Here is a 20,569-nt window from a genome sequence, read left to right on the forward strand (position 1 = left end):
GGTTGGTGGATCATTACCCTGATGATATAACATAATAAATGTTTATTCTATCTCGCATAATGAAAGGTGAAGAGATAAAGAATAATAATAAAAAAAGATATAATTGAACAACCGTACAGGCATCTTCTTTTGCGCATTGCATATGGCTTTATAATGGAATTCACTTTTTTTTTTTTTACCTTACTTACACTTACATGGAAAAAATTTTAAATAAATAAATATAGGTTCTATCAGACTCAGGTTGGTAAATGATCCAATAACCACCCTTCTTTTTGGAGTAGTTCAAAAATACTATGATGGCTCCGTTGCTTTATGTATTTATTTCGTTTGTTATTTAGCAATCCCAAAGTTTCTTTTTTTTCCTTCTTTACCCCAGAGAGACATTGAATAGAACGAGCTATTTTTTTGCCGCTGTAATTTTGAAAATAAACATTTAAATGTCCTTCAAAAGTAAGTAAATAGATACGAAACATATAAAATGCAGTTAATCCTGCCGTGGAACAAGCTATTATTGCAAAAATCGGTGAATACAACCAACTATCATTAAGAATTTCATCTTTGGACCAAAAACAAGCAAGAGGTGGAATACCACAAAGAGAAAGTGTACCTAATAAAAAAGCGGTTTTTGTAATTGGTACATGTTTTCTTAAACCGCCCATAAGAACCATATTCTGACTTTTCTCTGGAGAATATCCAACAATAGTTTCCATCGAATGAATAATTGATCCAGATCCTAAGAACAACAATGCTTTCGAATAGGCATGAGTAATCAAATGAAATAAAGCAACTCGATAAGACCCCATACCTAGAGCTAATATCATATAACTCAATTGAGGCATTGTAGAATAAGCTAAGCTTTCTTAATATCCTTTTGAGCAAGAGCTAAAGTGGCTCCTTAAAGTAATGTTATTATACCTGTCAAAACTATTAGATTTATTATGTAAGGTATAACTATGAAAAGAGGAAGAAGCTGAGCTACAAGAAAAATTCCTGCTGCTACCATAATAGCGGCATGTATATGAGCCGAAATGGGGGTAGGCCCTTCCATGGCATCAGGTAACCATACATGAAGGGGAAATTGGGCGGATTTTGCAACTGCGCCGGCAAATAATAAGAAGGCGCATAAGGTAACAAATAAAAAATTAACCTCATTATTATAAACCAAGTTATTAAATATCTCAAACAAATCCCGAAATTCAAAACTACCCGTTATCCAATAAAAACCCAAAATTCCTAATAATAAACCAAAATCCCCTACACAATTAGTTACAAACGCTTTCTAACAAGCATTCGCCGCACTAGGTCGTGTGAACCAAAAACCTATTAATAGATAAGAACACATTCCAACCAATTCCCAAAAAAATATTAATTTGTATCAAATTACTAGCCATGCGGCTATACTATTTGTTAGAGAAATTAAAAAATGACCCCGGTATAGCCGCCCGGCTATACTATTTATTGCCGCACGGCTCCCTCTTCTTTGGCAATGTATGACATTTCCCCAATTCCATTTTAATTTATTTCGAATCTTTAATCTTTAATTTTGTGGTCAGTTGAATATATAACTTTATATGATTGCTGGAAGCTCGCCACTAGTCAGTCAGCTACGAACCATTCAACGTTTGACTCATTAATTTTGATTAAAACATAAAATTTTATAGAGCATATAATTATTATTTTATTTATCAGAAAATTGGAAGTATATATATATATATATATATATATATATATATATATATATTCTAAATAATAGCAAAATAATAAAATAATAGAGCTAGCCAAAGCATGGTAGAACTCAAATACTTGGTTGGCGTCACCAGAAGCTGGTTTCTGACTGCAAAGCAAAACAACAAAAGCTTATTTAAATTTATTTTTGTGAAAAAGGCCAGAAACTGAGAGAAGACCAAAGCGCAGAAAACAGGAACGCACAAAAAGGGGAGAAAACAAACAGAGAGATAGACGCACTGAGAGAGAGAGAGAGAGAGGTGATCGGTTATGGAGATGCTGTGGACATGGCTGTTGAGTTTCTTCTTCATTCTAGCTCTGTTATGCATTCTGGGTTATCAGGTAATTCTTTCTTAATTGTATGCCCTTTTGTTTTTCAAAACATGCATCAAGTTCTATAGGCTTATAGCAGTGTTGAATGCTTGATTCACAACCTAGGCCCATCTGGGTTTGTTATTTTATGTTTATAATGTAATGTTTTTTTTTTTTTTTTCAAAGTCAAGTATCTGTTCGCATATGATTTTCGGTATTTTCATGAACTTTTTCCATGAATTTAGAGCTTTTTTTCTCTTTGAACACGAGATTTTTTTTTCCTTTTTGCAAGACTCGGTTTTTGATTTGTTCTTTTGACAGTCCCCAAACTCTGTTTCCCTTTAATGTAAAGAAAGTATGTTATAGAGACCCGGGTTGGGTTTATTTGTTTGCAAAATTTGCAGAAAGGTTTTACCTTTTGTTGCTAAATTTGTAAATGAATAAATAAGTGTTTGAATTTGTAGTCATGCATCCCAATTCTATGTTTAAATTCTTATGCAGAAAACCTGAGTTTGTAAAATAAATAAAAGATGCATAAGCTTATTGATAATGAAAAGAATATTGTCTAAATTTTTTGCAGAAATCTAGTTAATGAAGGTGAACTTGTTTTTGGCCTAAAGTGGCCGTCAGGCCTATTTTTGTATAGTAGAACTGCTCCTACAAGCCATAGATAGTTAAGTCACAGAAATGGTCTTACATTGTCTGGTGAATCTGGTTATTTAGAAGTGGTTCCTGAAATGCTTAGATATATGACCACTGCAAATGTTGAATGCAGCTTGTGTGCTTGGTGGACCTCGAATTCGATTACATCAACCCATATGATTCATCATCTCGGATAAACAATGTTATTTTGCCAGAATTTATTATTCAAGGAGTTTTGTGCCTCATTCTTCTTATAGCGCGACATTGGTTTATGCTTTTATTGGCTCTGCCGCACCTATATTACAATGTGAATTTGTAAGTTTCTTTCTTATCCATTACTCAAATATTGCTGTGTCTAGAATTTTATAAATCATGACCTCTGTGTAATTTGTATGGTACAGTGTAAACAAATTATTTATGAATATAGAGTGAGCTTATTTGACACCAATATGATACTTCCATCCCCTCGAATCTCGTCACTCATGGTGGTTATGAAGAAAATTCATATTTTAGAGAAGTACTTCGGTTCACTTGAATAGGATTATAGTATAACTTTGTCAACTGAACAGTGTAAGAGAATGGTTGTTACAATCAAATGACTGTAGCATTCTGGTTTGTCTCTGTAACCTGGTTTACATGTGATTAACTAGTTGGGATAAGAAATTTATACTCAACTATAATTTGGTTTTATTGTCATGGATATATGGCCAAGTGATCAACTTGAACTACTTTTGGTGAAATCTGGATCTTTAGAAGTCTTAGTTCTAATATGAAAGGATTACATTGAAGGCTCACTACTCGTATCTTTTATGCATTTTCTCTGTCTAGGATAATTTTGATCCTTACTATGAAGTGCCAATTGACTGCGAGGCAGTTTCGGAATTTCGAATTCTGCTTTAACAAAATATATCACATTTCACCAGATAACAAAAATTGTTGCTTTTAAAAATCCTCACTCCACCGCAATGTCCATTCTCTCTCTGCTCCCTCCCTCCCTCTCCCCATGTGTGTGTGTGTGTGTGTGTTGAACAGAAGCCTAGGCAATGTATAGGCTATTAGGCACATACCAAGATGCTAGTACTTAACTAAATGCACAATGGTGTCTGGGAGGCAGTATGTTAGATTTGTTAGAATTCTCTGTTTGTATATGTATTTTCAGATTAGGAAGAGGTGTATATTCTGGAGATTTTAGTTAGAGAGAATGAAGAGAAATGGGGAAGGCACTGTTCTATTGAATTCTTACAATCTGCAGCTTACATAGTGTGTCTGACAGAGAGAGAAATGTGATTCTCTCCTAACAGAATTACAACTGTCACCCTATTAGGTGCTTACACGTGTCATACCAAATCTAAGCTAGAGAATCCACCTAGACTATGATCTAATGGTTCTCATTACATCATTTAAAATAGACTTAGCAGAAAATAGAAAATGACTTCAGCTCTAAGAAATCTGTAGAAGGATTATATTTCAACAAGATTATACTTTGCATTGCAAATTATATTGAATGCTTTAGGAGGTTATACAGATATTCCTGTATGCACTGTATTTTTCATTATCTTTTAATGAAACATGTAAAGTTAAACTTGGAAGTGTCTAATTTGTAAGTTTTAGAGAGCAGAAGTTCTTTTTGTTCTTTAAAGCTCAGGAACGATTGATCAAGAACAGAATTGTATTGCTTTTTATGATTAGAAGAAGAATAATTTCATTCAGCAAACCTCCTTAGGTGCCATAATTTCTGATATGATTTGTATGATCAGGTACATGACGAGACAACACTTGGTAGATGTGACTGAAATATATAACCAGCTGAGCTGGGAGAAAAAGAAACGGTTTTTCAAGATTGGCTATCTTTTGGTCCTATTCATCCTTTCTCTATTCTGGTATTGTGATAAGAATGTTGTCACAGCCTTAGTAAATTGTTTTTTGCTCTTTTTAAGCACTTGGGTGAAATTAAATGTTCCTTTCATGTAAATGTGATTTAGGTTGCTTTGGAGCATTGGAGATGAATATGATTAACCAGGCATTGTTGCTCCCACCAAGCCTGCACACTGTAAGTTTATGTTACTCTTTAATTGCTGTTATATGTTGCAGTTGAGAACCATACATGAGTTAGGCCATTGTGTTTGTTTGCATGTTGCAAGTCAATTATTTATACTTGAGTCTTAGGAAGGAAGAAGTGGATATTGTATGATCATCTAATTTGTTCATATATATCGTGTCCGTTTCACCAAACCATAATGCTAAATTTCCCAAGTAAGCAATCTTTTTATATTTAGGTCAACATTGTAATCTCTTATTTTGTAAGAGTCAACTTTTGTTATCAAATTCATGTCGTGTATTGAGCTTTCCTTGGTTGGTGTGGTCTTTGGTATCAGGTACGTCATTTTTCCAGGATGATACTAATTACTTTGGCTAATTCCAGGTTTCTACGATGGAGCCCGAGAGATGGACATGAGTGGATATGAATCAGGACTTGTGCAAATTCAGCTCGGTTTCGGCACCTGATTTGTCATTTAATTTTCTGTGTTTGTAGTGTCACAGATGCTCCACTTATATGTATGCATATGCTTGCATTCGTCCCATTTTATCCATAAATTTTCTCTGGTCACATTGTGAAGCAGCATAAGCTAGAAGTGGTTGCATATGGCTCTGCCCTATATTCCTTCAACAGTTCCATTCTAATTTGCAATGCGATCAATTTTCTTCCCTCTTATTTGCACACTAAAAACAAGTTGGCAAAGTACCTTTGTCCTCTCCTTGTCAAGGCCTCTTGTAAATAAAAAGTTGTATTTAGTTTCACTTACAAATTAGACCCCGCTAATTTCACAGTTAGAATGCAAGTAGTTGTAGCTTATCTGTGAACAAATATTTTCTTTACTGCTATGCTTCCAGATGTTTTCACTGTTTCGTAAAGTTGAGTTTACGAATTTAGGTGGATCTTGTGTACTCATTCATGGATTAATTATTACTCGCAAGTGCACAAGGTAAATCGTAATATAGTATGGCCAATATGAGGTCATGCCCACGAGGATTGAGTTCAACTTTCAATTAGTCTAACCTAATTTACTTCACCAAATACTTTTAACTACTCTAATTACATAAACAATAAATTAAACATGTAGTATACTCACGTAAACACAAAATAGGTTTTTGAAAGAATGATTTAATTAACAACGAAATTAAAAGACAAAACAAGTAGAATGTCACGAAACACAAGGATGAGAAATTCAAATTGATAAAAGCACTAGGACAATGAATTCACCACTAGTAATCCGATCTAGCCTCTTATTCACCTACCTATTAACTAACCATTTAATGTCGACGCTTAGTTTTCCTTTTTCATGAATTACTTATGGTATTTAGGCTAACTCGTATATTCCTACATGCAATTCACCTATGATATTTAGGTCAAATATCAACACATAGAAACTCATTAAGATCAATGAAAACCTCCAACAAGCATGTAAACCCTAGGAGTATGGTATTTAGCCTAGACGAATTACAAATCCTAATCACAATAAGCAAGCCTCAAATTAAGTATGGTATTTATTTTAATTTGCATCCGATTAACTCAATTAAAAGTCTAGACGGTGATCAAGCATCAAGATAATCAACCAAGTTATTAAGCACAGTAATTAAGAATCCAATATCAAATGTCAATCAATAGATAGGTAAAATAAGAAAACTAGATTATCATACTAGGGTTACATCATGCCCTAGCAAAAGAAAATTAGTTACACATTGTTGAGGCCCAAAAAGTCATGACAAGCCCAAAAACATTTAAAATCCAAAATGACGTATGCAATAGGAAATAAATTGGTCATGAATTAATTCAAATTATATTTTTGGTGATGAATTAATTTGGCAAAATAAATATATACGCAAGCTTTTATACAAATTCTATTAGCATCCAGGTCATGCCAAAAACCTATTCCTTTAAATTCCGATATGTCACTAAACTCGGTCACAAAAGCCCAAGTCATGGTAACACATGCCCAAGCATTCCAAGCACATGTCAAATAACTCCATGTCATGCTAATACATTTTCCTATGCCAATCACCTACCAAGCTCACATGAACCCAAGTCACGTGGTTTATGGGCCTTGCACGAGGGATTGTGGTGTGGAAGGCTATGGAAGTCCACAAGGCCCACGGAAGCTCTTGGATAATGGAGACTTTGGGCTAACTACTTGGGAGCACCAAAGTCCAAACTTATTACTTGGAGTTCTCCAATGTGGGTGAACAAATAAGATATTCTTCAAGCACTTCCTTTACCCATAGGAAATAGTCATTTTCCAATGTCTGGCTTTACTTGTTGGAAATAAGAATGTCTCAATGCTCCCTATTACCCGTTGGAAACAAGCTAATTCCAATACTTCTTTTTACCTATAGGAAATAGTCATTTTCCAATACCTAGTTTTACTTGCTGGAAATAAGAATGTCTCAATGCTCCCTTTTATCGTTAGAAATAAACTAGCTCCAACACTTCCTTTTATCTATTGGAAACCAAAGAGAGCCTTCACCTTCTATAAATTAGGAGGCATTGCCCAGGTAAACCAACTCCTCTTGGTTGCTGCAAGCCTCTCACTAACCATAAGAACTCATCTTTCTCTTAACTGCTGCAAGCATCTAATGACCATCGACTCATTCTCTCGGCTACTGCAAGCTCCTAGCAGCCATCACAACCATGTCTCCTACTTTCTCATCCTTGAAATCCTTAATCTTCTCCATAAAACCTCACCTCAAGCATAAGCCCAAGCTACTCATTCATCCTCCCACCTCTAGAACTCATAAATCTCTCTAGAATCATAGTCACAAACACCATAACCTTCAAAGTCTTAAGCTTTTCTTTCCTTAGCCATGCTCTTTGAAACCCTATTCATTTGACTGCTATAAGTATCCCAACAACCATCACAGCCAAACAATCAAACCACCATAGTCATAGCTTCAAACAATAAACTCTCAATACCCAAACTCAAGCATATCAAACACCAAGCCAAGCACAAGCATTCTCATTTGCTAAACTTGTGGGTCTTTAGCTCTCATACTCCAAGCTCTCTTGCTAAGCTCATATAATCTCAATTCAACGTCCGCAAATTATCTTCACCCATTTTTAGAGTTGCCGGAAATGTCAACACAAAACACGCAGCCGCTGGAAGAACAACAGAGTACTCCCTGGGGCTTGCTTCTCCTTCAGGATGCTTTGAGCCTAGTTCTCGCTAACTCAGAAAAAGGGGCAACGAATGCCTGATTCACCACTTTATGACGGTCCAAGAATGAATAAGCTCGAACAAGCCTACCGACAGAAAAATACCCCAACACACATAATCATAGAATTTGACATAAACAAAAACATAAGGAAGAAACAATAAAACTTAGCCAATTGCGGTACTCTTCCGGCGTCTCCAATTTCTCCTAGTCTTTGCGTCCTCTCAAATGAGTTGTTTCTCATGCTTAAATAAAACACCACACATCTATTCCTACCTTACTTGGGCTTTTACAACAACCCAAAAATAAAGAAAAACCCAATTAAAACATAAATCCAAAATGGGTAAGTAATTGACTCCTCTTCCTACTTTAATTGGGATAACACATTAGTTACTTTGCACGCACGTTTGGAACCATTCCTCCTCTAAGAAAATTCGAAAAAAATATGTAAATTGTAGGTCTTTGTCTTATATTTCCAACCATATATCGCATGCCTTGAGGAAAAATCACAAAAGTCTTCAAATAATCATTCTTCCACAGCAACACAGTTTTGACGGGATTGCACCTTATGCTGACTTAACTTCAAAGACTGCTCTCATTAGCTGCTCCAAAAATTCTAGAAAAATTCCACAATCATCTTCAAGATCTTAGCTTTCATCTCCAACTAGTCTTGTACTAAAACTCCACCAAAAAGTTGTATTTCCATTGAAAACCAATTACTTGCTCCAGAAAGCTAAAAATTGAGAAAATAAAGTAATATGTCCTTTTTAAATCAAATTCTCCTACAAAAACTGAGTATAAAGAGTCCCTAAATGTGTAATTTATGGACTTATCAATTATGCCTCCTAATTTGGTTTAGGCAAGGAAGAAACTCCCTACAACCTATTTTCTTATCGAATACCTCTAAATTCATATAATCGCTCACAAAAATCAAAAACTTTGTATAAGTTTGAGTTTACAATTCGTCTCATACTTTAATCACTCACAAAAATCAAAAGCCTTATATGCGTATGAGTTTACAATTCGTCTCATACTTACTTAGACTTCACGCCACTATTGATCTGTTTGTTTCTGTGAGATGAATATTCCTTTATTGCCCTAGAAACTTTGGCCTTGGCTTGCATCTAGTTGCAAAATGCAAAGAATATATAAAGTTAGCTAACGTTGACCCCGTTATGGTTAGCAACAATGGAAAATGGGTAGAAATAGTCCGTTCATTTTTTAACTGGCCGAGTACGGCAAGAAGCAGCCGCCGGTTCGGCTAGGTGTTTGGTAGGTTAGAATCTTCTATGATATTAAACGTAATTATTACTAAAAAGGAAAATATATAAATAAATGATGAAATTAATTACCTGATTTTACTTCGAGTCAGGCTTAAGATTGGGTTAAAACCGTAGAAATTGACACTTCAAATCATATTCCTATTCTATGGATACTCCAAACTGTGCGAAGCAGAGACCCTATATGCTTAGCAGAATGAAAATTAAGAAAGTATTTTTGGTCACAAAGGAGTCTAAAGAGTGAATGAACGACTCGAACTCTCGGCTCGCAACCACAAGAGCTACAAGTTCCTCCAAACTAAGGTATTATTTAGCAGTTCCTAAAAAGTGCTTTTAACATTCCTATGTTTGATAATTACAAATTAGTTTGAGTATAGTTTTCTCATGGGTATTCAAAATCTACAAAATATGAGTTTTCGAAACCCTAGGGAAGATATAGTTTCCTAAGATTATTCTACTCGACGAACCCTAGATCAAAATGGCAATCATATCCCTAAGTATGGTTTCGAAAAAGTCAAACTCTATCCATATCTTTGTAATAATACACCTTCTTTCCTAGTCTGTGTCTGGAATAGGAATTGTTTGCCGGGTTTGAAGTTTCATCATGTGATGATTTTATTGTGCTTGTTGGAGGACTTGTTTGAGTTTATACTATTCAACGACTAATTTGAGAAACACAGACATGGAGTCCATTAAATTGGACTGAGGTTGAAATGTGAATAGAAAGAAACTTGTATATTACCTATCTATTTGGTTGACTGCGGGCATAGACAACTAGCAAATAGCAAACCACGTGACATCCATTTGGGTGACTTGTTTGAATTATACTAGCTCTCCACTCCATAAAGTAATTTGAGAAAGACAGGCATGGAAGCCATTAAATTGGACTGAGGTTGAAATGTAAATAGAAAGAAACTTGTATATTACGTATCAGTTTGGTTAGCTACTGGCCATAGACAACTTGCAAATTGCAAACCCACACATAATTAACAATTTCCATTTATAGTCGGAAAACATCACATGCCAAACTATTTAACAAGACGAAATATCAAATTTAAGGACCGTTTAATAACCATTTCAATATTAGATTTTAGTTTTCAATTTTAGTTTTTAGTTTTCATTTTTTGTACTAGAGTATAGAAGAAAAAGAGGGAGAATGAAAGTGAGAATGTGAGTGGAGATGGGATTGAGAGGGAAGATGAGAGGAGAGGATGGAAGAGATGAGTAACAAAAGTGAAAACAAAAACTAAAAACTGAAATCTATTTCAAATTATTTTCACTTATGTTACTCGTCCCTTTCGTCCTCCCCTCTCATCCTCTCTCTCAATCTCATCCTCACTTCCATTCTCACTCTCATTTTCCATTATGCTCTAGCACAAAAATTAAAAACTAAAATTGAAACGGTTATCAAACGGGCCCCTAGATAGCTGCATTTCATAGTTTTCATTTGGAAACGTCAACAAGCAGTGGATAAGTCATACTAGGTACTTCTTAATTCTAGACCAGTGACAATGACATATATATATATATATATATATATTATGTCATATACACACACACACACACAGTGACACATATATATATATCTCTCTTCCAACATGAACTCCAATCATCAAGCATATACTGAATGCCATATTTCTTCAAGACTCAACAACTAAAGACCTTGTTTCATTAAAGATTTGAAAATAAAAAGAAAATGTTTTTGTTGATGACTTTGGAGTAGGTATTTTCAGTAGGAAATGTTTACACCTTGATGATCTGCTGACACCTTGAGGATATATAAAGAAACTGGTATGTGGTTAATTTCCACAAGAGAGTTGAACACACAACATGCGGTCCAGATTAGGCAAAACCACATCCCATGAGAGCAATATATGATATAAAACTTTGAAATCTCTAGCTATTTATTTCTATTTGGAGCCTTTTGTCACTTTATGTGGAAATTCCACATTTAGACAGACTATTTATGCTCAATATATACCTATCAATCCGAATTGGGTTGCCTGCTAGCTCATACGTTTGGTAGTGCGTTCTTATGTATTCAATTTATTATTATCCATAATTATCGATATTTACATTCTCACAACATAACATGTCGACGTGAACAAAAGTCATTTTAACTACTTTTTCATTCTTGACCAGCGACATCTATATCCCTTCCTACATGAACACTAATCATCAAGTGCCACAGCATATATATACACTTAATGCCCTTGGTTGATGACTATGGAGTTGATAATTTCAGTAAAAAATTAAAGTGTGGCCTTGATGACACCTTGATGATATATGTGCTGACTTAGTAGCAATTCCGAATGTTCACACCTCGGCACATTTACCCCCTAAAGGCAACTGGAAATGCAAAGTGTCCCCCAACTGTTTGCTTAATATTATATTTTTATAAAATAAAAAAATATTTCTCCCCAAGCAGCACATATCTCCAGCTTTCTTATGAGGAAAGTTTCCCATAAGCAAATTAATAGAAAATTTTGTCATGAGAATTATATATGTTCCAAAATGAAGACACAGAATTTAACTAGAGTAATATTACCTTAGACATAATATTTTAACAATTTATTTTTATTCCTCAACATTATAATACAACACAAGTATGTATTCACACATCACCAAATGAGTCCCAACAGTGTCCTTACAAAAACACAGAACTATCAAGAGACTAATGAAACCCCAACTTCATCATCCCACAACTAAAATTTTGATGAAGGGGGAGAAAAATTAAAGATGAAAAAGCCAAATTACAAAAAAAAAAGTATAAGGCTTTTTTTTTATAATGTTTTTCTTAATTTTGGTGAGAAAATAAGATAGAAGTTTTCACATTGAGCTAGCCTTGAATATGAACCCTAGAGGGCTAGGGCTAGCTAGAGCTGGATGGTTGTGAGTCTATAGCAGTCATGAACATGAGCTTCTCATGAAGCAACTCCTCTCTCCATTTCCTTGTGACTTTGGCTATGAAATCCTCAGTTCTCCTCTCCAAGTCAGTATCTATCTCTTCACCAAAAAACTCTTCACTGTTGATATCATCTTCACTGCCATCATCATCTTCATCCTCATCATAACCATCAGAGCCATAATATCCATAACCCTCGTCACAATCACTATCATCACAACACCAATCTTCGTCATTCGACGCTTCTTTTTTTGTATCGTTTTCCGTCTCATACCACTCAAGATCTTCTCTGGATGGCCTGAAACTCCCTAGCACAAGTGTGATAATGATGACATTAAACATGCAGAACACTGCCACGCGATTCGACTTCGCCACCACGATAAATTCGTAGGTGGAAAGAAGAAAGTTGTGACGCTTAGAATCTGGTAGGGACAATGAGAAGGAAATCAAAAAGATGAGAGGGGTTGCAAGACAAAAGAGAAAAAGAACGCGTAGTGCTGGTACGGAAACTGCCTTCATACCCTTCATGTAGAAACAATATACCAGTAAGGCTTCTTTTTGTAGCCCAGTTGAGTATTTTTACCATTAAATAATAGTGAAGAAGTTTTCTGAGAAACTTTGCACAAAGTCTACTTCTGGAAGATTACATGTCTACGTGGCATTCTATATACCTATCCTTTGTCAACAAGGCCAAGCTTTAGTATGAGTATTGAGAAATTTCTCAGCTTCCTTGCTTTTGGGCAAGAATGAAGAAGGTCAAATACGGTAGTAGAATATTCAGAAAGAATAACATAAATTAATTGAGTGTTTGGTGGAAATCTATACAAGAAGTAAGATCAAGATAGTGGTCCACGACATGCATGATGCATGTAAGGAAAATAAATTAAGAGACTGAGAATTTTGAGCAAACAAAGTGATTAATTATATGATAAAAAAAATATATGAACTATTGATGAGGTCTTTGTTTATGATTACATGAAATAAAATTTACTCCAATGATTTAGGAGGTGCAGCTTCTCAGTTAATCCTCTTATTTGAGAGGTATGTGGGGCTCGGGAAGCGTCAATAATCATGAAAAATTAAACCTGTCCTTATGACTAAACACTTACAGCTCTATAAGAAATACATTAGAATTTTCTTTTACTTTGAAAAACAATAGGATTTGAACCGACAACCTCCGTAACAACAAAGTACCACTCGGAGAACGTACAATATATGCTTTCAGATCTAATAATTTAATAATTTGATATGTTATATTGTTAGATGATTTTGAATGTATCAAGCTTAACTCCTGGCTCACTTAATTATTTTTTTTTTCTTTTCTTTTCTTCTGGAAAGCAGCTTGCTTTGCACAAAGACTAGAAATGCCTTGCTTGGATGTAGCTGTTATGGTCAACCAAGGCCAAAGTAAAATACTTGGAGGTTTCATAGGAAATCACTATCCAACAGTTTTTCAGACTAACTAAAAGGTCTGGCTAGCTAGTACCTTCTGACACTTCAACAAGTATGATCGAAAATTCTACAGTGGGTCCTCTTGCTAATTAGAAAACAACAATATCCACGGTTCAAGGTCGGTCGTTGCTTATCTTATTCGGGTCCCACCAAGATTTAGAGCAAATAGATGAAGATTATTTGAAGTCTTCTCTTACTAAAATTCATTTTCCTGTGAAAGACAATTAAGTTCTTTCTTTTTAGTAAACAAAAATCACCAATACTAATGGCATGTTTACTAATCCGTAATTTGATTAGAAGGAATTGAATTGAAGATGAATTGAATTGAGGAGGAGTTGAATTGAGGAAAATTAGATTTCAAATTCCTATTGAAGTTGTTTACTAAACCATACAGATTGAGGGAAGTTAAATTCTGAATTCCTATTGAAGTTATTTACTAAATCATATGGAATTAGATAGGAGTACTACTAATTACTAAAATATTCTTGTTGTTGGATTAAAGTAGCTGGCAAATTTGAAATTTTAAAAATTGTGTAAGGATATAATAGATAAAAAGATGAATTCCTAATGAGTTAGTTCTCCAAGGAATTAGAATACCACATCCCACCCAAGAATTGAATTCCTCCAAAATCAGGAATTCAATTCCTAATTTTGTATGAACCCTCACTTACTTTTCAATTCCTTGATGTGAAGTAAATACAGGAATCCTCCATAAGTGAAATTCAATTCTTGATGAGAATTCCGATTCATGATTAGTAAACACACCATAAATAAAACTGCAATATTAATTAGATTGTAAAACGGTATTTACCAAAAGACCTTAAAAATCTAGACTAGATAAAAGTTGAGGAAAAACCATCACAAACCCAGTCATAAATAGGCATATTGGTTCCAATTATTCCTATAACAAATCCCTTTGCTTACAACAGCAACAGGAGGAAAATCAAACTAGTTAACTATCCTAGGAAGCAGGTGCCCGGTTTTCACTTTGGCCAGGAGGCGAAGATCCAAGGTTTGGTTGTGGCTCACCCGAGTTTTGGTTCGTCACCTCCTTTGGTAACACATCTGGCTTGCCAGGTGCGAAACTGCCAACAACAACCTGACATGCTCAAAGATAGAAGGTAAGAGATACTGGTTTATCAAAGCAAAAGTTATATGTCGATACTTGAAAGCTACATTTTTGTCAGGCCAAACTTCGGTTAATTTTACAATCTACTTGGACACAGTATGTTGGTTATCTTTTATGTGCGTTGTCTAGAAGACCTTAAAAATCTTTCTCACATCCTAATAGCTCCTACCTTGCAGAGGTGTAAAAGGCGCGCGCACACACACACAATAAACAAATATGAGAAAAGCCTCACCTGGACATGACCGGCAGCAATCAAGGATCCACAAACAGCTCCACCTATACAAGAACCATTAGGACCTGACAGAGAGACACTCAAGCCGCCGCTCATTGTTCCTCGATTGTCATAGAACATAAACGATCCAGATAAATGAGCTATCTCAAATACACCCTGCAAGAAAATTAGCAATAGATCTTAGAAAAACAGAAGTCTCCAATACGAACAAGACGAATTTCCCCACTGCATATTTTAGTACCATCATGTTCAAAACAAAATTTCACACTGACTAACCATTGTATCAAAATCCAACCATTGACATTTACGCAAAAAGAAAAATACTTTACCAAAATAGGAATATCAGCTTTACAGTCAAACCCAGTTAGTGAGTGTACAATTGTGCTTACCAATGAATAGGATTTTCGTGCTCAAGCAAAGATGCAAAATACACACTCACACACACCCCCCACAATATACGTCTTGAAATGGAATGAGTGGCAGACCTCAAGTGTTATACTGCCCTCATCAGTATCAGGTCGACGCAGTCTAACATTGGAAACTGCTCCGTTTGCAGATATAATCCAAATGGCTCTTGGCCCTTGTTCAGCTACTGATATAATCTTGAATGTAAGATCCTTAAACCCAAGAAACAAAAGAGAACAAAGAAATAAGAGGGGGTTAAACAACATTAATTTGGTTTGAGATAGAGAAAAACAACCTAGGAAAGCAAATAAACATATCAAGTATATGAATAGAGTTGCATATTGACCAAACACACAGTTTTTTAAATTTTCAGAAGCAACTTCTTGTCATCAATTTAGAGTAAGGATTTGAAACAAAAAATACTTGCAAAGAATTTAAAAAGACCCTTTCTTCCAAATAGAACCTCTGAGACCTAGATGAACTTGGTGATTTATTATTAATGTTCTTAAAAGTTTTAGGTGTGGACATCTCTCCAGAGAGCCCAACAAGTGGAACAATTGTTCCCCAAAGTTAAAGTCATTAGGCTGTGGGCCAACAAATTATTTTAGATTGATGTCTATACATTGAAATATTACTGATTTCATCGATTATACTAAATGTAATAGTAAATTGCGGAAACCGATACTCAAAAGGCATGGGAACGCACACATGGTGGTGACCCACAGACACATAGAATGTTTCTAAATAACGCAGAAAACTTTACCGTCACAGTTCTTGCTAATCCTTGTGATACTTTTCTACATTCGGTGAATTTTTATGGATCAACCAGGGTCAAATTCATGTCAAGGACAGACAGTGATCAAACCAGAAGTACAAATAAGAAAACTCTACAATCAGTAAATGACGCTACATTTTACCTCACCAGGTTCGGCAGTGATGACATGGGGCGTATAATCTGTAGATGGAGTCACGACTACACTCCAGTCCCCTACAAAATAAAAATCATAGAAGATCAAATTCATAATCTGAATTAAAAATAGAATTTTATAATTATTCATCTCCATAATGTTTGCAGTAAAATATGATGGAGTTGCTTTTCACGATCAGTGGGCACAAGATTCTTAGAAATAATCACAACCGATATAATCACTCTCTTAATCTTGAAAAGAAGCCACTCAAGGTGATGTAAGAAAGACAAAATGGAAAAATTAATATGCACAAAAATTTCAGCTAAGAATTGAGTCTTCCCACACTTTGTGAGCAACCAACCAAAACTGGACAGACCAATTGGAATTACAACGTAAGAAGAAAAGGAGAAAAGGTTCCGCAAAGAATTGTCTTTTCCCAATCTTCATGAGCAACCAAACAAAACTAGACAGACCAATTGAAATTACAATTTCAAAAGAAAACAAGAAAATGAGTGATCATGAATGAAACCTTCAAGATGGGGCACATAAGATGTGGACTCATTTGACTCATCTCCCATCTGTTCCACCTCCTCTTCACTGTTCAATGATCCCATTATTTATTCTCACTGTCTAATTCCCTTAAACCCAAAAAATTTGGATTCAAAAGAAACAATTTTTATCTTGTGAGTATGAGAGACATAACTAAGAAGATGATGAAACGGCACAATTGGGACTGGAACAAGAGGATCTCTATTTAAATTTGTGGGGAAAAGTACAAAAGGAAAGCACCCGTACACAAAAGGAAAACATCATGCACAAGGAAACAAAAATATATTAGGGTGGCCAGTTTAGCATGGGGGCTGAATCTAGGGTGGCAATTTTTTACACGAATCAAACTCAAAACGAAGTTGGCTGGTTCGGGTTGGACCACACCTTGACATGAACATGAATATGACAGGAGCTGCTAACATAAATAACAAACAGATTGGGTTTAGTATTGCATCATTCGACACAATTGATTAAATAGGTCGTGTAAGGGTTGACTAGTATTTGACAGATACACAGAATGATACGACATAAACACAACCAGTTACACGAATTTCAACCCCCTGGCTGAATGACGGGAGAAAGGGTGGTGAGGAGGGGTTTAGATTTGGGGGAAGAGGTTAAAATGAATTACTAAAACTTGATGAGGTTATAGGTTTAGGTTGATGAGGGGCATTGTTGGTACCTTGGGTAGCGAGTGAGGGGTATATAGTGAGCAATCAAGTGGCTAAGAGAAAACTGAGCGAGAAGAAGATGAAATGGAACGGTTGGGATTGGGACAAGAAGATCCTTGTTGAGATCTTTTTGGGGAAACAATACAAAAGGAAAGCTAGATAATGATGATCGGTTTATGGTGGGAGATGAACGATGGGTAAAGGGAGCTGAGGTGAAGGCTTGATGATGGTGTAGATAATAAAGGCAAATAGTCTTTTGTGTGTAGGTGTCGAAATAAGTGGAAAAGCTTATATATCATAGCAATCCAAAAGGAAGAAAGACATGCTGAGTGGATTTGGGCTATGATTAGCTGCTACACCTCAGATTTTCTGTGAAACAAATTTAGAAGTCTGAAAACTATGCTTTGTTACGTAGACTCCACGAAAAACCTCTAGCGGTAGCCTATACAGCAAGAATAACATCCTACAATAGACCAAAGTTTGGCTGACACCTGATAGGAAGGCAATCTGGCAGTCCCATTGTGTGCATTAAACAAGAACTGCTAGAGGGTTAGAGTTTGATAAACCCTGAATGAAATATTAAATTTTGTTCAAAATTATTTGGAGGTCAAACAAAAAAAGAAACAGAACTTCTCACAACTCCTATTATACTCTAAAATGCTGATATTCTCCTTAACTAAATCAGGATGAGCATCCTCTGTCGAAAATTATTGCGTCTTTTAAAGATCTAATGCTTTATTCAATTTCTACCATCTTAGAGTATCTTGTATGTCTCCTTTATATAAAGAACAGGAAGACCAATTTTACCTAATTGAGGCCACTTTTCTATTCATATTACACTTCCAAATTTGAACAAGAGCATCCATCCTATAACAAGGTCCCACATAGTATTTTATAGGATGAAAGAACTACACAAACTGAGGACAAGTTCAAAAATCCAAGAGTATTAACACAAAATCTTCTAAGTCTGAGAGGCAGTTCCACTATACGAAAACAGAACAAACTATTAATGCTGATCAAAAGTGAATCCAAACCATCAAACTTTGCAATCGAGAACTCGTACCACATTTATTATATCTTATTTTTCTCACGAAAGCGCATGATTCTCAAACCATAACAGCATGCTATAAGATGCAAATTAGTAAATACGGAAATGGTTAAAACACTCACCACCCGATTCCATTGCCGGTGCCTCATGCTGCTTGGCATTTGAACCATCAGACCATCCCCTCCCCCTCCCCCTCCCTCTTCCCCTCCCACTCCCCCTCCCCCTCCCCCTCCCCCTCCCCCTTCCCCTTACACCTGAAGATAAGTTGCCACCGGTACCCGAAGCAGGCGGTGAACCTGGCATTTGTGACATTGCCATTGTCACCGTCCCGCCGGGGCCATATTTCCTTGGTCTGCCCCGCTTCCTCTTCACAGTAGCCCCATCATCTCCCACATTCGTCTCTGCTACTTTTGCTGGAGGCATTCCTGCAACCTGGGTCGGGTCTTCGGTCTTCGGAGCCCCATGATAAGCCGATGGAGCTTCAGCTCTTACCACTCTAGCCCCATCAACTCCCACATTCATCGCTGATACGTCTGCTACAGGCATTCCTGCAACCCGGGTAGGGTTTTCGGCATTCGGAGCCCCATGATAAGCCGATGGAGCTTCAACTCCTCCCACCCTAACTCCTGAACTCATCCCTTCTTTTGCCTCCATGCTTGAACCAGCGATCAACCGAAACCTGAAAACCTATCTGCAACTGCCACAAAGAGGCCATGGAAAAGTAAGAAACAAAAAAACAAATGAAACAAACAGAATGAACAAATCAAAACAAAACCCCAAAGTTCATTTGGGAAGACGATGACTCAATATCCCCTTCGAGCTTTGGCGATCAAAAAACCAGCTGAAACAGAAACCACACTAAAAATTTCGTAAACAATAAAACAACTGTGTCAAGTCAAAACACTATAATTCCGTCAAAAAAATTGACCAGAAAATGACTTCAGGCCCTACATTTTATAATAAAAATATATAAATGCATATATATATATATATAATAGTAAATACAAAGCTTTTTTTTATCTTTCCAACATCTAAAACTTTGAACCCACAACCAAAAAGTTTTCATTTTCTTTAAATAAAAATTGGAAAAGACAAGATTTCAGGTGAAAAGTTAGCTTCTTTTTTTTTTCAAACATTCAAAGATCAAGAAAACCAATAAAATATTAGTTGAAAAAAATGAGGAAAAATACAGTGAAGATCAAATGATGCAACTCAAAAACTGGTAAGCACATACAAAACAATCAAAAAGATCAAAACTTCGAGCACAAAATCTAGAATTAAAAATTCAAAAATGCACCTGACACTTCAATTCTTACTCTCCTTGAGCAATCACTCAAATGCACACTTCACTCACTCAATGAACAAACAAAATGCTGAAGATAAAAAATAAAAAGTACACAAGCAAATACGATTAAAAGAAAAAGAAAACCACTGTTTGGCTTACGAGAAAATAAAAATTTTGAAAACCGCAGCGGGGGTTTTGAGGAAACTGTCCGAATTGTGAAAAGCAAGAGAAAGATACCGTGAGTGTAAATACTATTTATAATACAAAAATAAGGAAAAATAAGGAAAATACAAAGATAAAAATATTTTTTATGCATTTGAGTATTTGTTGCTATTTTGCTAAGTCCAATAAAATAAAATTTAGTGAAGGAAATTTTCACGTCCGGGACAAATTGGATGTCAATTGGCTATTATGGTAAATATAATCACAGGCGTGTGCAATCAGAGGAAAGAAAATAAATGCCTTTTTTATTTATTTTTTCCATTTAAAGCTGGAAAGGTGGTCTAAGCAATTGTTTGAGTCGTTGGATTTTATTTTTTTTTTCCTCTTCAAGAAAAAAAGTTTAACCGTTTAATATGCCCCTGGTTCATATTTAAATTACGAAAAAGTCCTGAAAATGTAAAATGCAGGTTGGATACCCTGGTGGATTTGGTGGTGATTACGTCACATGCCGGTGAGGGTGATATATCCGACGGTTAGAATTTATGTGATTGGACACGCTGGATGGCACGTGGATATGAGTGACCGAGGAAGGAAGCATATGAGCAGTGGAACCGCTAGTTAACTGCTCTAAGTAAAACCAGGGGCTTTTTTCTAAG

At 35.7% G+C, this 20,569-nt stretch overlaps 3 protein-coding genes and 1 pseudogene across 5 annotated transcripts in view; 1 reads left to right on the forward strand and 3 right to left on the reverse strand.

Moving 5' to 3' along the window:
- LOC109947003 overlaps positions 1-46 on the reverse strand; it is a 1,288-nt pseudogene extending 1,242 nt beyond the window's left edge. Inside the window, exon 1 of the transcript XR_002270011.1 lies at positions 1-46. This exon is cut by the window's left edge and continues 1,242 nt beyond it. The product of XR_002270011.1 is annotated as an NAD(P)H-quinone oxidoreductase subunit 5, chloroplastic-like (transcript).
- LOC18784955 (protein cornichon homolog 4) lies at positions 1,803-5,483 on the forward strand. Its single transcript, XM_007218517.2, has 5 exons — positions 1,803-2,067; positions 2,813-2,994; positions 4,437-4,559; positions 4,662-4,729; positions 5,102-5,483. The coding sequence occupies exons 1-4, from the start codon at positions 1,996-1,998 to the stop codon at positions 4,693-4,695; spliced, it is 411 nt and encodes a 136-aa protein (XP_007218579.1). The 5' UTR covers positions 1,803-1,995; the 3' UTR covers positions 4,696-4,729; positions 5,102-5,483.
- LOC18787511 (AT-hook motif nuclear-localized protein 7) lies at positions 14,294-18,670 on the reverse strand. 2 transcript variants are annotated; one of them, XM_020556380.1, is made up of 5 exons: positions 16,728-16,930; positions 16,208-16,278; positions 15,371-15,502; positions 14,886-15,041; positions 14,294-14,623 (listed from the first exon to the last, which is right to left on the reverse strand). In XM_020556380.1, the coding sequence occupies exons 1-5, from the start codon at positions 16,810-16,812 to the stop codon at positions 14,486-14,488; spliced, it is 582 nt and encodes a 193-aa protein (XP_020411969.1). In that variant the 5' UTR covers positions 16,813-16,930; the 3' UTR covers positions 14,294-14,485. The 2 variants fall into 2 exon arrangements, with proteins under 2 accessions (XP_020411969.1, XP_007219383.2); XM_007219321.2 differs by lacking the exon at positions 16,728-16,930 and adding an exon at positions 18,589-18,670 and having other exon boundaries at positions 14,382-14,623.
- LOC18785932 (AT-hook motif nuclear-localized protein 4) lies at positions 18,612-19,989 on the reverse strand. Its single transcript, XM_020557384.1, has 3 exons — positions 19,911-19,989; positions 18,679-19,163; positions 18,612-18,616 (listed from the first exon to the last, which is right to left on the reverse strand). Exons 2-3 carry the CDS (start codon positions 19,118-19,120, stop codon positions 18,612-18,614), a joined length of 447 nt encoding a protein of 148 aa, XP_020412973.1. The 5' UTR covers positions 19,121-19,163; positions 19,911-19,989.

The sequence above is a fragment of the Prunus persica genome, chromosome G2, assembly GCF_000346465.2.
Source record: "Prunus persica cultivar Lovell chromosome G2, Prunus_persica_NCBIv2, whole genome shotgun sequence".
NCBI lineage: Eukaryota > Viridiplantae > Streptophyta > Magnoliopsida > Rosales > Rosaceae > Prunus > Prunus persica.

Excerpts from the sequence above, each read along its gene's own strand:
- LOC18787511 (XM_020556380.1), bottom strand. The coding sequence starts at position 16,812 with ATGGGATCATTGAACAGTGAAGAGGAGGTGGAACAGATGGGAGATGAG. Across the intron at positions 15,503-16,207 it reads TCACTGCCGAACCTGGTGAG|GATCTTACATTCAAGATTAT; the intron begins GTAAAATGTAGC and ends CTTGGGTTTAAG. Across the intron at positions 14,624-14,885 it reads TTGCTGCCGGTCATGTCCAG|GTTGTTGTTGGCAGTTTCGC; the intron begins GTGAGGCTTTTC and ends TGAGCATGTCAG.
- LOC18785932 (XM_020557384.1), bottom strand. The coding sequence starts at position 19,120 with ATGGAGGCAAAAGAAGGGATGAGTTCAGGAGTTAGGGTGGGAGGAGTT.
- LOC18784955 (XM_007218517.2), top strand. The coding sequence starts at position 1,996 with ATGGAGATGCTGTGGACATGGCTGTTGAGTTTCTTCTTCATTCTAGCT. Across the intron at positions 2,068-2,812 it reads TATGCATTCTGGGTTATCAG|CTTGTGTGCTTGGTGGACCT; the intron begins GTAATTCTTTCT and ends TGTTGAATGCAG. Across the intron at positions 4,560-4,661 it reads TTCATCCTTTCTCTATTCTG|GTTGCTTTGGAGCATTGGAG; the intron begins GTATTGTGATAA and ends AATGTGATTTAG.